At 38.5% G+C, this 16073-nt stretch overlaps 1 protein-coding gene across 1 annotated transcript in view; it reads left to right on the top strand.

The window, feature by feature from the left end:
- Nucleotides 1-16073, top strand: part of UTP20 (UTP20 small subunit processome component) — an 81280-nt gene that overhangs the window by 62435 nt on the left and 2772 nt on the right. Inside the window, exons 44-59 of the mRNA XM_034403173.3 lie at nucleotides 11-112; nucleotides 698-865; nucleotides 3080-3246; nucleotides 3829-3970; nucleotides 5081-5197; nucleotides 6454-6624; nucleotides 7471-7599; nucleotides 8190-8300; nucleotides 8821-8900; nucleotides 9819-9888; nucleotides 10841-11023; nucleotides 12078-12209; nucleotides 13241-13373; nucleotides 13743-13936; nucleotides 14386-14457; nucleotides 15181-15435. Of these exons, the coding sequence (XP_034259064.1) occupies nucleotides 11-112; nucleotides 698-865; nucleotides 3080-3246; nucleotides 3829-3970; nucleotides 5081-5197; nucleotides 6454-6624; nucleotides 7471-7599; nucleotides 8190-8300; nucleotides 8821-8900; nucleotides 9819-9888; nucleotides 10841-11023; nucleotides 12078-12209; nucleotides 13241-13373; nucleotides 13743-13936; nucleotides 14386-14457; nucleotides 15181-15435 (2226 nt within the window). The remainder of the gene's footprint in view (nucleotides 1-10; nucleotides 113-697; nucleotides 866-3079; nucleotides 3247-3828; nucleotides 3971-5080; nucleotides 5198-6453; nucleotides 6625-7470; nucleotides 7600-8189; nucleotides 8301-8820; nucleotides 8901-9818; nucleotides 9889-10840; nucleotides 11024-12077; nucleotides 12210-13240; nucleotides 13374-13742; nucleotides 13937-14385; nucleotides 14458-15180; nucleotides 15436-16073) is intronic.

Genomic DNA, 16073 nt, shown 5'->3' with positions numbered 1-16073 from the left:
AAATATATAGGTCCATGTGTTAACTTTCACTGTCCACCTCTTGCTGAAGAGTCTTGCCAACGAGCGACTTAAAGTTGGTGATTTGGATCCATGCATAGAACTGTTGATGGAAGTACGTGTTTACAGCATATGAAAAAAATTAAATGCAAGATGAGTTTATTTCACCAGGTCTTTAACTTAACTCTTGCACAGGGAAAATGTTTTGTTGGGTAACGCCAAGGTTAAAATTCTAGCTCTCTGAAGAAACCCAGTTCATGAGCTGTTTTCTTAAAGGAAGAAAAAGCTGTTTGATCTTTAGCTGGGCTTTCATAATATTCAGATACATGATCCATGTTGATATGTGATGCATAAAAAGACATTAGGTTGACATTCACTCTGAGAGGACATTGCATTGCTTTGTTTATGAATTGGACAAAGCATTATGGTTTGCTTTTATTATTTTTTTTAAGTGGAAGAAGCATTTGTTTATGGTATTGTATTTCTGATGTATTTCTTAGGGTTTCTTCCTCTCCCTAAGACTTCTTCCCCTCCATAAGACTTTTGTGATTAATCTTTATGGTGCCACAAAATTTGTGCATCAATGAAGTAAAGAGACTGCTGTCTGGAAAGTTATACTAAAAACTATAGAAACAGCTATAACTATTTCATTATTATCTGTTGCTAAAGTATTCTTGTTCGTCTTGTATCTCTTGTAAAGATTTTCCACCGTGAATTGTTTGGGGAAATTGCTGAAGAAAAAGAAGTAAAAGGCATCGTTTCCAAAGTTATGGAAGCTCGTAGAAGCAAAAGTTACGATTCTTATGAAATCCTTGCCAAATATGTAGGAAAAAACCAAGTGATTAAGCTTATTCTTCCATTAAAAGAGGTATGAAGATAAAATTGGCGTAGTGTATTGGGACTTCATACTGGAATGTGTCTGAATACAGTAACTCTATTTTTCTAGTGAGCGACATACCTAGGCAGAGTGAGTAAATTGTAGTCCCAGAGCTGCATGTAACATCTTTTCCTTGGCCCTCGATTCCAGGATCCTCTTTGACCACTCTTTCAAAAACTTTTCACCATTTTGATACAAGAAGCTATAACATAATGGCTAAAGCAAGTTTAACAATGGCTTAAGAGAAGAAAATACTGTAAAACCTGACCCACCTCTATCACGTTGTATTAATGCTCTGGTCCCAAATATAATCCCTGGTCATAAAAATTGTTTTTTGTTTTTGTTTTTTGTTTTTTATTAAATTTATATACCGCCCTACTCCCGAAGGACTCAGGGCGGTGAACAGGCACAAAATAAAATACATAGATACAAAAGTTAGAAACATAATTAAAACCAGATTAAATAATTTAGCCCGAGACAATTAAAAATCCCAATAATTTAAAACAGAATTTTAAAACGGGAGAAAATTAGACCAGGCCGGCTTGCTGGAATAGGAGGGTCTTAAGAGCACGGCGGAAAGTGCGCAGATCCGGGATCCTCCGTATCTCTGGGGGGAGCTCATTCCAGATAGTTCCAGATAGTGGGTGCCCCCACAGAGAAGGCCCTCACAGTGGGTGCCCCCACAGAGAATAGTGGGTGGCCCCATAGAGAAGGCCCTCCCCCTGGGGGCCACCAGTCGACATTGTTTGGCTGACGGCACCCGGAGGAGCCCCTCTCTATGAGAGTGTACCGGCCGGTGGGAGGCTGTTTGTGGTAGTAGGCGGTCCCGTAAATAACCAGGTCCTAAGCCCTGGAGCGCTCTAAAGGTGGTGACCAAAACCTTGAAGTGCACCCGGAAGACTACCGGAAACCAGTGCAGCTCACGCAGGAGAGGTGTCACATGGGAGCACCATGTTGCTCCCATAACCACCCGCGCGGCCGCACTCTGCGCCAGTTGGAGCCTCCGGGTGCTCCTCAAGGGGAGCCCCATGTAGAGAGCGTTGCAATAGTCCAGGCGGGAGGTGACAAGGGCATGAGTGACTGTGTGTAGGGAGTCCCGATCCAGAAAGGGACGCAACTGGCGAATCAGGCGAACCTGATGAAAAATCCTCCCAGTCACGGCCGTCAAGTGCTCTTCTAAAGACAGCTGTGAATCCAGGAGGACACCCAAGTTGCGAGCCCTCTCCATGGGGGCCAGCAATTTGCCCCCAATAGTTAGTGATGGCATCAACTGACTATATCAGGACATCGGAAACCACAGCTACTCGGTCTTGGATGGGTTGAGCCTGAGCCTGTTCCTCCCCATCCAGATCCGCACGGCCTCCAGACACCGGAACATCACTTCAAGGGCATCGTTGGGGGTGGTCATTTTTTTTTTTTTTTTTTTTTGCTAATTAGTCCTGCTAGGGACATTGTGGGGCATATGTGTATACGTGTTGTAATGAAAAATGTTGTATTCATTTTATGTATAAACAAATAAATATAACTCTACAGGAATTTTTCAGATATATTAGTCCTTCCTGTGCCAGTTTTGGCTGAGAAGAACGTGGCTTACCAGTTAATCTCATTTATATGTTTAAGGCAAAAATGAATAAACTTCTGGGACTAGTGGTGTTTAATATTTTAGGAAGAGTCAAAGAACAAGGCAAAGGACATGTCATGGACATTGCCAGACAGTAATTTCTTCCTTTTGGGGGGTGGGTGGGGGGGAGAAGAGAATTTGGTTGTGGTTTTTGGTTTTCTCTATAAAGCCTCACTCTGACTTAATTTACAATTTTCCTTTATCTGGGACAATACTGGGAAAAAAGCAGTGGACTTTCAGTAACATTGATCAGGGGCTCTGAGAAGCACAAAAGAAGTTAATGTTCTGACGCTTCAGATTGCGCACCTTACTGTAAGATGACTTTGCAGTCTGATAGGGTATTCAGAGGATCCAAATCCGAAACAGAGGATCTGTTAGGCGATTCAGAGCTTTTGCTGGCTGGGGAATTCTGGGAGTTGAAGTCCGCCAGGCTTAAAGTTGCCAAGATTGGAGACCCCTGTTTCAGAACATGCTTCGGCTGCAGAAAGGGGGAGTTCTGAGTGTTGAAAGTGTCATTCTAAAAAGATTTCTGTTCCAGGATTTGCTTTGTAAGGTGATTGCTGTACTGTAATGTTGTCCTGCAGGTTTTGGAGAATACAACCAGCCTAAAACTGTCTCGAAAGGTGCATGAAACGTTACGACGAATTGTGTCTGGACTGATAGTGAACAAGGCCATGACTGCAGAGACTGTTCTTCTGCTCAGCCATGGTTTGATTAGTGAAAATCTACCATTGCTAACAGAAAAAGCAAAGTAAGTTTAGGAGGAATACAATTATAGAAAGCTAAATTTAGTTTGATTCCCCCTTTTATTTGCTTGCCAATAAATGTTATTACTGCATACAAAATTCTAATAGAAAATCTATACCTGAATGTCTAAGTCTTATAAACGCACAGAAGCACAAATATTTATAAGCAGCCCTATGATTACCATAAATGCAAAGAAGTCCGTAACCTCTGGTTCTGTGTTTCTGCAATGCCTACCGTTTTGGATTTTCCCATTTGTTTACTTGCCGTTCTTTTGTTTCTAGTGAAGCCATAATTTATTTTAACCAGCATTTGATTCCTTCTTTGAGGTTTTTTTCCTCTTCCTCTAATGAGGGCCGTTCAACGCACACAGCAATCTTTTGAGATTGGTATTATATCACTGATCTTTTCCAAACTCTGAAGAAGGAATGGCTTCATTAAATAACTGGGTGTACCTTTGAAGTATATCAGTTCATTCTAAATGTCTGGTTTTGGTTTCCTCTCCTTTTTTTGCCTTTATTTTGATTAGAAGAACTGTCTGTTGAGACCAAAATTCTCGTTTTTGTTTTCTTCTTCAACAACTTTTTAGAATGAAAGCTGCAGTTCCTCCAGATCCTCGTTTGCAACCAGAGAGTTGCCTCCTTCTGCCACCGACTCCCATTCGAGGAGGTCAAAAAGCGCCTGTGAGCAGCAAGACTAACATGCATGTCTTGGTTGAGTCAGGGCTCCGGGTAAGAAGTGCTAGGCATCTCCCCTCGTTCTCCCTTTTTTATTGGGGTTTTTTTTTTCTGTTTTAAAATGTGTAGTCTCTCTAATGAAGTGAATCCAATCCTTTATGTTTCAGGTGCAGGAACACTATGAACAAACCAGATCAAACCTCATAATCCACTTTTTAAATTGTTGAAATAACTTCATAGCTCTAGTTTCTTCCTGTATGTTAGAGATGGGTCACTTGACAGAATAAAGAGTTGAAGGGACAGGATCCCCTCAGTTTTGAGAAAACTATCAGTGTGTGTAACACTGTATTCCCTTTCCATCCTTCACATGATGGAAGGATCATCCTGAGTTTTTCTTTCTAGGATAATTGTAAATCACGACTTGTCATTCTATTCGAATGTATATATTATGAGCATAGGACACCCTGCAGATTTTACTGTGCTACTCATTGCCTTTGGGCAGCGTTTGTGTGTGCTCATCTCCATTTCAAGGCCATTGAGCCAGTGCTGTCTGAAGATATTTCTGCAGTCATGTGGCCAGCATGATGTCAAGGCATGTTGTTACCTTCCCACCAAAGTGATACCAATTTATCTATGTGCATTTGTATGCTTTCAAATTGCTAGGTTGGCAGGAGCTGGGGTGAGGGCAGGAGCTCACCCCATCACATGGAGCTTGGGTTTCGAACCTGGGCTCCTGGCTTTCCAGCCGATAAGCATCTTAACTGCTGAGCTCTATATTATTAGCAGAACAAAATTGAAATGAAAGCTTTGGAAGTCACTAAGAGATTGGGATCTGTAACTTGCATCATTCTGCTTTAACTGAGCCAAACTATAAAGATTTGTTATTTGTAGTAAATACACAATACAAAGCTGTTTTTGAGGAAACTCCTGAGCAGCATTACAGTAAAACAGACTTGAAAGAAGGAATATATCTCTCTCCATCCATTTCTTTTCTGCCTTCAGTCTTTTTCATGTTTGCAGTCTCCCCTGTTAATGTGCTGCTTCTCTAAAGTATCACTGTAATATCCTACTATGTTAAATAACTTCTGCGATTACCATTGTGTCTGAATAAGTCACTTGATATTTTAGATTAAAGGCCTCCTAATACTTCTTTATTATGTACAGCTGCTGCACATGAGTTTGAAGAGATCTAAAATAAATTCTTCAGATGAGCATGTTTTAGAAATGATGGATCCATTTGTACAACTGCTTATCAGCTGCCTTCAGTCCACAGATATTAAGGTATGATGTTTAGCAACATGTTACAACTTTATAGCACTGCAGACAAGATTACGGAGATCAACCCTAGAACAAAGCTCTCTTTGATAAGTAATAGAATTGGGAAAATGCATATTCGCTGCTTAGATGACAGTACAGAAAATCAAGAGTTTTGCATTTCTCCCTTTAGAGATTAGAATGATCCTGTTGGCCTTTCATAAGCCTGAGAAGACTTAGTTGTATTAGTGGACCTGGGATCCTGATTGGGTTAAGGTCCTGTTTCTTAACTGTGTCCATGGCAATAGTACCACTCAGTGTTCATATATATTTATTTTCCATTGTTTTGATTGTTTTGAATTTGTTTCTACATTTTATGATGTATGCTGTCTATAGTCAGTTGTTAAAATGGGTGGCTACAGAAATCAAACAAATGAAGAAAAATAAATTTACTTCAAGTTTTTCTATTTAAATGCAAATATCTGGATTTTACAGTTGCAGAGAGGACTTCAAAATAGAGATACATAACTGAAGACCCTAGGGCTACAAACAGCCCCCAAAGCCTCCAACGATTTCTAAAAGTTGTTATCTGACTGTAGTTTCAGTGGATTAGAAGTTTATCAAGAGTTGGACTCTACTACAGCGGTCCCTAACCTTTGCAGCTTGGTGGCTGGGTGGGGGGTGCCCAAGCGGTGGACTGGCATGTGCACAAGTCCATGCATGTGCAGCTTGACCTGTGTAAGATGAGCTGCACACACATGTGTAGACGCACAGGCCTGCCACACACAAGTTGAGTTGCGTGTGTGTGCACCGGCCTACTGCTCACAGGGCTCAGTTCCGAATAGGCAATAGCCCAGTAATGGGCGACGGCCTGGGGGTTGGAGACCCCTGCTCTAGTACATAGTACATGTACATAGTACATAGTATATTCCATGTTAGCCAGAAGGTTAGCAAAATTAAAGGTGGTTTGCTTTGGTAGAAGTTTGCTTCCCCTTTTAGTTTCTAGATTATATACCAATTGATTATTTTGTCTGTTTTTTTATAATCTGTATAGTAACCTTTTGATTGTAATAGTAAGCTATTGATTCAGCAGTAGTGGCCCATGTGGTGTTAGCTTAGGTGATACATAGGTGGCCTACATGATACTAATGTTTGGTGCAAGAGATCATTTGTGGAAAACATGTAATTTTAGATTTTTAAAAGCTCAATAACCTTAATAGACTTCTGATTCCTACCAAGATTTCAGGGAGCCATATAAATCATACTTGTTATTTTCTTTCCAGGTGATCACTGGTGCTCTCCAATCATTTCTCTGGGTTTTAAAGTTTCCTCTACCTGCAATAGATAATAATTTGGAACAATTAACGACACAGCTGTTCCTCCTATTGAAGGATTTTGCTAAACAAGGCACAGTTAAAGGGCAGAATTTTCATTTGGTTGTCAATTGTTTCAAAGTAAGTCTTAACCAAAGGAACAGTTCTGTGTTGATCTTGGATGGGTTTTATGCCAGTGTTATGATATTACCTGTGTGGTAAAGAAGGTATCGCTGCCTCCTTGGAATTTGTAAATTGTTATGTTAGTAAATTGTACTGAAGTGTACTTAGATTGGTGATTTGGGGGAGGAGACTCTTGTGCATGCAGAAATCTCAGTAGCAGTTTTCTAGCATTTTGTCCAAAGTGATAATTCATTGTAGAACCTACTGTACACAGCAGTGTCTGCAGAAAAAAAGAACTATACAGGTGCCTCATTTGGAGATAAATGAAACTGGGCGGGACGGAAGTGTTTTGTAATAATCTGACCCAGTTTCAGGGTCGTGGGAATTGTTTCCATTTCCATTTGCATCTGTCCTTAACAGCAAAACAAGGAAATCATTCAAAAACTTGCCTATCACTAATACTTATCATTTTTATTATATGTACCCTCATATCTGCGGATTTGCCTGTTGTATGTTTTTGAACATTCAAAGAATTGAATTTAAATCACAGCGTACCATTTTAATGTTAAATTAAAAACATGCCTAATTAAAAAAGAGTGTTGAGCTGCAGAAAACAAAAAGTTCAAAAGGTATAGCTTCATCTCTTCTCAGAAAAGGATTACGTGGGTCTAATTCATCAGAGAGAAAAGACCCTACTAATTTTAAAAACAATAATGGAGGCTTAGTCCCTATTTAATTTTGTTTAAGACTGTAATCTTCATGGAAAAAATGATGTTTTTGCACATCTATAGAGTAAGATAAGAAATTTTTTATTTGGTAGATTAGCATATAATTAAGTTTTTAACACAAAATTTTAATTTGCAGTGTGTAAGTCTGCTGGTGAGGAATACAAAGAGTCAGATTACAGATAAACAACTGCAAATTTTGCTCGGATATGCTGAAGAAGATATTTATGACTCATTACGACAAACCACTGCTTTTGGCCTCTTAAAGGTAGTAACGTAACACAGTGTCATTTAAGAATTATTGCTTGAAAATTGAATGACTTATTTTGTATTTTTTTTTTTGGTGAGAATTGAAAATCCTCTCTTGAAATCAGCCAGCCTGGAATTGGAAGCCAGGTGTAAGTGTCTCCTCTTGATACTGACCTAAAGTTTTTGAACTATGAGTCATCAGCCTATCATATCTTCAGCTTAGCTATTTCTCCTGTGGCACATTATTATTCATCATCTTGTTGTATTGCATCTTAGCAAGCAGGATAGTTCTAAGCCACCAGCACTTTGAAAATAAGCTGCTGTTCATCAGGTGAGCAGAATTCCAGTCTTGCCCATCTGACTGAAGATCAGAAGAGATGACAACTTCCAAAGTGGCTGGTTGGACATAAAATAATTTTGATTCTGCCGATTGGATATCTCAAGGGTTGCCTTGTGCTCAGATTGGTTAAATCGTTGGGTTTCTGGCGTGTGATGTTTTTGTATCCTCAGGGCAAAGAAAGGAAAATTCTATTGTAAGTTGCTTTTGATAGATTAGAACAACTTCACCCTGACTCATATTTATACATTATTGTCTTTGTTTTTTAAAAGGCTATTTTATCTAGAAAATTGATAGTTCCAGAAATCGAAGGTGTCATGCAGAAGGTTGCAGATTTTGCCGTTACAGGCCAAAGCGAGCAAGTTCGAATTCAATGTAGACAGGTTTGTAGACATGTTAAAAACATCCTTTTCATTATCATAATTATTTTCTTAGAAGCACTAAGATATTTTAAATAATTTTATTAAATCAGAGATAATGGTCATCTGAGGTGAGAGAGCTAAACTAACCCTTAACAGGCTTATTGATTGGTATTTGCTAGCAGTAGAAAGGACCACACTTAAGATGGAAAGTTTACCCACTGTGGGATGTAGACTCTTAATGTGCTTTGACTAGAATCATATAAACATTCTTTTTTTGCTTCCATATTTGTACACCAACTGTTTTATAAATTCCCTTGCCACTGTCCCCAATTTTTAAAAATGTGTATGTGTGTGTGTGTTTACATTACATTTTTCAATATTGGCTAGTGATTATTTTGGCTGCTAAATTTAAATTAATGAAATTAACTCATGAAGATTTTCCGCTTGCTAACACTTGGATAGTTGTCCTCTCTGTAAATTGGAGAATATACTTAAATCATTTATATTAGTATTATTTTTCCTTGTTCGTTTCTTCCCCCAGATTTACCTGAAATACATAATTGATTATCCCCTTGGGAAAAAGTTAAAACCCAACCTGGAGTGTATTCTTGCCCAGCTTAAGTAAGTAATGTGGATATAATTCTCAAATGAAACCATGAGAGCATAAATACATATTTGCTCTGTTGTTTCGTTTAAATGATTATTTTGTAATTGTTCTCTGGTTTTCCCAGAGAAAAAGCATATGTTCTAAACAAAATCCTGCAGTAGGTCTTATTTATTTTCCAGCCAAGTTTGTTCTGTCTATTACCGCATCTCTCATCAACTTTTCTCTCATTTCTTTATCTCAGGGGTGGGGAACGATGGTCCCATTATGACTTGTGGACTTTAGCTCCCAGAATTCCTGAGCCAACATGGCTGGCTCAGGAATTCTGGGAGCTAAAGTCCACAAGTCATAAAAGGGCATTGTTCTCCAGCCCCGCTTTATCAGAAGATGCCAAGGACTGAATATGGAGCCTCCTGAAAGCTGTGAAATTGGCCTATGGCCTTTAGATTGCCAAATTTCTATTAATGCTTGAATTTTCTAAGCCATGGATGTGTCTATTAAATAAAACTTTATGTAGTAGGTAGACATTTGCATAGCTCTGTTTTTAGCTTAGATATCCTGTCCATTAAAAAAAATATATACCAGGTAATTTGGTTCTGGCAAAGAGCTTGTTATGCTGAACAGCTGAAAAGAGATGATGGAAGAGCTGCTAGCAGTCTGTCTCCCATTTTATTATGAATGAAAGATTGTCATATATATGTGTATTTATTTCCTCTCTTCGCTATTAAAGGAGCAAAAGCACCCTGCACATCTAATAGTGTCATAGGCAGATTGTATGATCAGAATATATTGCTTAATGTTTTATATATCTGGGGCTTCTAAACACGAATGTAAGAATAAATCTAATTGAATGTCACAGGCATTATGCTGTTTGGGCAAAAATCTTGGCAATTTTGGAAGTATTAACTATACCCTGTTAATTGTTTTCACTCTAGTTATGAATATGAGACGGGAAGAGAGTCTGCTTTGGAAATGATTGCTTATCTCTTTGAAACGTTCCCTCAGGTATTGTGCAGTTATCTCACAGATACAATACCCTCTAATTCAGGGGTCCCCAACCTGTGGGTCACAGCCCATTACCAGGCTGTGGCCTCTTGGCCACCGGGCTGCATGAGTGGCTGGCCTGTGTGGGTGGGTGTGCTAGCGAGTGTTGCATGGGTGCTAGTGGTGGCCCCGTTTGCACGTACACATTCGTGCGTAAAGGCACCTGCTCCTCCCCCCTCCAGGCCGCCAACCCAGAAAGCGTGAGGAACTCTGCTCTAATGTTTTTTTTAAACATTGGGCGCTATCTAACAAAACAAAATTCAATGATGAAAAAAGTAAGGTTCTATATTTAGGCAAGAAAAACAAAATGCACAGGTACAGTATATGTGGTACCTTGCTCAATAGTAGTAACTGTGAGAGGAATCTTGGAGTCCTAGTGGACAACCATTTAGATATGAGCCAGCAGTGTGCAGCAGCTGCCAAAAAAGCCAACACAGTTCTAGGCTGCATAAACAGGGATAGAATCAAGATCACATGAAGTGTAAGTACCATTTTATAATGCCTTGGTAAGGCCACACTTGGAATACTGCATCCAGTTTTGGTCACCATGATGTAAAAAAGATGTGGAGACTCTAGAAAGAGTGCAGAGAAGAGCAACAAAGATGATTAGGGGACTGAAAGCAAAATGGCCACAGAGAGAGACAGATGCTGCAAAGATCACTGGGGGTTGTTGTCTCATTTAAAGACAACTTGTATAGCTTACTCTCACACTGGCATACATTGTTGTTGTGTGCAGAAATTTAAATGCGTGCATTGGTGAGAAAATGATGATGATCATTTTTTGTATTTGTGAACAGTTGCTAAGTGAGGTATCCGCTAAACAAGGAGTGGCTGTATTTTGATTGTGGTTTACAGGGGAAAACTGTCATTTTAGAGATTTGCAACCTGTATGATTCCTACTTTATTTCTGCAGGGCTTATTGCATGAGTTTTGTGGCCTATTCTTTGTCCCATTATGTATGATGATAGTAAATGATGATTCAGCAAAGTGCAAGAGGATGGCGGCACTGGCAATCAAAAATCTTCTCAGCAAAATTAGTTCTGCAAACCGAGACCTGATGTTTTCCCTGGTTGCTTCGTGGTTTACAAGTAAAAAGGTAGTATATGGGGCAGAAGTGTAGGTTGTCATTGGCAATTAATCTGTTAATTGGCATGAATAAAATTAAGGGAATGTCAAGTGTCTTAACTTTTATTCAAAGAAAAATTATAACCAACTGAATTTTCTTTGTAGAACTTTCTTGTAGAACACTTATTTTATTACATGGCATTTAGCATTCATTTTCTTGTGGGATTAAAATCTCCACTCAGAATTATGGTTGAGCATGTTGTTGGTAAGGGAGACACACTTAACAGTTTGGGCCTCCTTGCATGTAAAGGATTCATTTATCTACAGGTAGACTAGGGGGTTATACCGTTTGCACCATGTGACACATTGATTTCAAGAAGTGACAATATTTTTAAATTAAATTTAAATCATATTTTTAAACAGGCTGAGTTCTGACTGTTATTTCTTATCATGGCTGTATAGGTCAGCAGCAGTTCTCACAGTAGGAACTGTTAAATTTGTTATTTGTAACGAGGAAATACATTGGAATTCAGTTGTGTTTACATGCTGTTTCAGTCAAAACTCATTCTGAGTGGCTTACCTACCACTTTGGATATTACAATGAAAATAAAACACAGCAAACCATAATACAATAAACAGTAATAACAATAAGTAATAAGAACCTTAGCTCAAGGATGACACTAACCATACAAACCTTACCCGACAGGGAGGGATCAATTCTTAGACTTCAGAATCTTGTTGGTCAGGTTTTAATTAAAAACCCCAAAACACTAGGGATCATTTGATCTTTGGAGTTAGGCAGGGTTAGGATGCCATTCCAGAGAAGGGGTGGGCAATAACAGAGAAATCCTACCATCTTCTATATACGTAGTTGGTATTCTTTAGGGATAGGGATTCAGAAAACCCTTCTTTTCTAGATTTTGTTGGGTGAACAAAATTGATGCTCTTCCTTCCTTCACACAAATTGATTTATTTACTTTCCTCGCCACAAAGACGTGACAAATAGTACTAGTTTGTCTAGGTTGTTTTTTTTTTGTTTTTTTTTGCAAGATGTCTTATTTATGAGAGTTTGTCTTTATTGATAGAGTGTACAGAAGAGATTAGCTGCTCAAGCCTGTGGAGCATTTGTTGAAGCTGAAAAAATTGAATTTGAGAAAAGACTTGGAACTATTCTCCCTGTTATCGAGAGAGAAATTCATCCCTCAAATTTTGAAGAAGTAAGAATTTTAATCAGCAATAATATTTCTGGGAAATTGAAAAGCTGAGAATATTGACCCAACACCTAAATGAGACAAAATGCTTCATTATTTTATAAGAAGGCAGGTTCATGAAAGAAATCTATCAAATTATTTGTGGCAGAAACATGTCATTTTTCCAAGAAGTGTAAAAGGGCCTTATTGAAACAGTTTTAAGAGATAATATATTGTAGCTGTTAATAAGGAGGATAGGGGAAAGTAAAATAGGAGAAAAGAGCTTCTATAAGCTGTTTAGGCTACAGGTGAATAGTCTTCCTCAGTGGGTATGAAGGAAATGAATGGTTGAGTTTCTGTATTATTTTTGATTGTTGTGGCAAACTATTAAGAAATGTTGAATATAGGCCTTGAGCTATAAGAACTCCATTTTCAGTGCTGTAAAATCTGACATGTGTTAGCTTTGCCAGCAATCATGGCGTATCCATTTGTGATGCAGATGAAAGATGCCAGGGTAATACATGACATATTAGTACATAGATATTTTCAGAATGGACCATGGATTTCATAATTAAGGTGATTATCTATAAAGATTCAGTTTAGAGATAGCATGATCTTAATTGGGAAAAGTTTCCTACTCTTTCCCTATATCCATAACAACAGAGGGAAGGAAACTGTTATGGAACTTTCTGGATAAAAGAAAGAAAAATTATTAGGAAGCCAAATTATGCAGTTTATGGTGACTTCTATGTAAACAGATGTGATGATCATCCATTCTTTGTGTTCCTTTGGCTAGGAAATCCTTTGCAAATTTCAATTTCAAATTGAAATTGGAACCTTATCAGAAAAGTGTTTGTGTTGTTTCTGCTCAGTTGTGTTTCAGATTATAGACTCATTGTTCCCATTTGCAGTTGAATTTGCAGTATGATATTAGTATTATCAGTAGGCAGCAACCTAAACCAGGCTATGAAGACTAGTAAGGGATGTATTAATTACTTGAACACTATTGTTTCTGCAGAATATCATTTGTTATCTTCCACGTTCACTTTTTCTTTAAGGTTAAAGAAGAGACTGACGAAAAGCTGGCAGACAGATTGCTCTTCAGCTTCCTAACTTTGCTTGTTAAACTAATCAATGAGTGCAACATTATTCAATTAAACAAACACCATGAGATTCTGATCAACATTTGGGGTTAGTAGTAACATTGTTTTCTTCCATTCAGTTGTGTCCATTTCTCAGAGACAGCCTGGACAAGTGTCTGAAGGTTTTCCAGCAGTGGCTTGCAATGCCTTCTCTGTAGGGCTGAGAGAAAGTGATTGGCCCAAGTCAGCCAGTTGGCTTTGTGCCTAAAATGGGACTAGAATTCATGGTTTCTAGTCTGAGATCTTAACCAGTACACCAAACTGGCTCTCAACATTACATTCCTGCAAAAAGAAACTTTGGTGCCTGGCATGTTTATTATGAAGACTGTGCATTTTAAAAAGTGTGTAATGCATAACCGTGTTTTATGTTCCTGCATATAAATAATTCAAGTGATGTCTTTTTCCACCCGTTTTTAAGGTCATGTCCAGTCCCATTTATGGTACCCACACAGCTGGGTGTGGCTGACTTCTGCTCAGATTTTTGGCCTGCTGTTTGCTTCTCACAAGCCAGAAGAACTTGTTAATAAATGGAGTAAAAGAAAAACAGAAAAGAAACAAGTGACACATGAGCCATCAGCAACAATTTTCTTAATAGAGGAACTTAGTGAAAAGGTTACCTTACTATCTTACTTACATTGCTGCATATTCTAAGCCATGGTAGCGCAGTGGTTAGAATCCAGTACTGCAGGCTAATTCTACCGACTGCCAGCAGTTCAATTCTCACCTGCTCAAGATTCAGCCTTCCACCCTTCTGAGTTTGGTACAATGAGGGCCCAGATTATTGGGGAAAATATGCTGACCCTGTAAACCGCTTAGATAGGGCTATAAAGTACTATGAAGTGGTGTATAATTTTAAGTGCTATTCCTATTCCAGTTGGTGGATGGAGCAGAAATTAATATTAATTTCAATATAATTTATTGGTTTCATTAGTTAAAGATCATCAGTGCTAGAGCTTATTCTTTTTGTTGTATTTGTTGCTTCTTTGGGGAGAGTGATTTACTTATATCCAAATTTAGCACCAGGTACATCATATTATCTTGCCTTGCATGTTCCTTTACAGATGAAAACACTTGCTTTAGCTTTCTGCCATCAGCTGAAATCCAAATTTCTCAGTGACAGCCTTGGAGAACAGGTAAATTATTAAGTAGAACTTTGTTGTATTTATAATGCATTTGCTGAAAGAACACATAGTTGAAACAGGTGTAAGAGTTCAAGATCAGAAAGATTAATAAATGATAGCCAGATTTTATGCCATTCAAAAGGCAGTCACAAGTTCCTGGGCCTGACTGCACTCCAGATATGTTTAGTCTCAAGCAGAAAGAAATAACCTTTTTAATGGGATGTTTGTAATCTGAATTATTTTCTCTGTTTTGGCTTTTTTTCTCCTACAGCCATTTTTATTAATCAATTATTCTGTTATCTGAGGCATTCAATATATAAGGAATTTAGACTGTTCTACATGTCAGGAATTATTGTTCCAACCCCTTCTGTAGAAATGCTAGTTCCTTAGGCAAGAGTGATACTTTGGTTTCTGCAAGATAGAAACAGAGATCACTACCCATCGGTAATAGTTTGTGTGTGTGTAGCTTCAAATGGCATGATAACCATGCTAAATCTTTCGCTTTTGCACTAGGCTTAAAGGAGTGTTTCTCAGCCTCAGCAACTCTAAGATATGTGGATTCAACTCCCAGAATACCCCAGACAATATGTTGAAAAACACTAGCTTAGAAGTCATAAAACAAGAAGTTTAATCAAGTAGCTGAAAAACAGTTCATTGAGAAACTGCCCTAAAACTTTTGCAAACGTTTTATAAGTCATTTGGATATCTTTCTTTTGTTTTCTCTTTGTGTTGAAGGTTATAAAGAATTTACTGTTTGTATCCAAAGTACTGTATCTTCTGGCTCCTACTCCAGAAGATGGCAAAGAGATTGGTGAGGATGTGGTTTGGGAAACTGAAGATCAGGGTGACTTAGGAAGTGAAGATGAGAAAGAGGTTTCGGGTATGGAGGCAAAAGAAAAGAGCAGTCCAGCCAGTTTGTTGTGGGTAATGAAGAAACTCCTAGTCATGGCAACAAGAGAAGCTGCTCATTCACCCAAAGATTCTTTAAAGGTTAGTTTGTCTTCTGCAAATAACACCTTCAGCTCAGAAAATACTGTCAAGGTATCAGTGACTTTTACAGTTCACAAGCGCAAATGATTAAAAAAAACCAGGGCAGCTGGAGACTTTCATAAATGGACATGCAAGTGGGAGCAGCATTTTTCCAGTTCAGGGCAAGAAGGCATCCAGCATCAGTTGTTGTCCTTAGCTTCATAGGAAGAGCAGAATTTAAATGAGCAAAAGATCCTCGCTTCAATTCTCTTTGCTGCTTTTGCTCAAGTTATACTGTTATTTTGTTTTGGTTTTTGAAACCTGTTCCAATCCAAGAAGTCTTGCTTTTTTCATTACCTACTTAATAAAACCTGGGGCACAGAGACTCTATTAGTAATTGTACTAAAATATGAACAAGGTTGCCCATGTAATGCTCATCTCAAAGTTAAACTGAAAGAAACCATTTGGGTTTTCACCCTGCAAATGTGGAAAAGGGAAAAGGACCTCTTTTCCCCCCTTTTTCTTCAGATGACTGCTGGGTTCTGCAGTTGCATTCGAGGGGTATGGTCTACGGAGTGCTAAGAAATGCTACCTAGAGTGCATTTGGCCTTGCCAGGCATTGTAAGAAGGGATACAAAAATGAAAGGTTTGGAGAATAG

This window comes from Pantherophis guttatus, chromosome 7 (genome assembly GCF_059756535.1).
Source record: "Pantherophis guttatus breed Tessera chromosome 7, ASM5975653v1, whole genome shotgun sequence".
Lineage (NCBI taxonomy): Eukaryota > Metazoa > Chordata > Lepidosauria > Squamata > Colubridae > Pantherophis > Pantherophis guttatus.
This window is presented reverse-complemented; position numbering and strand designations above follow the sequence as displayed.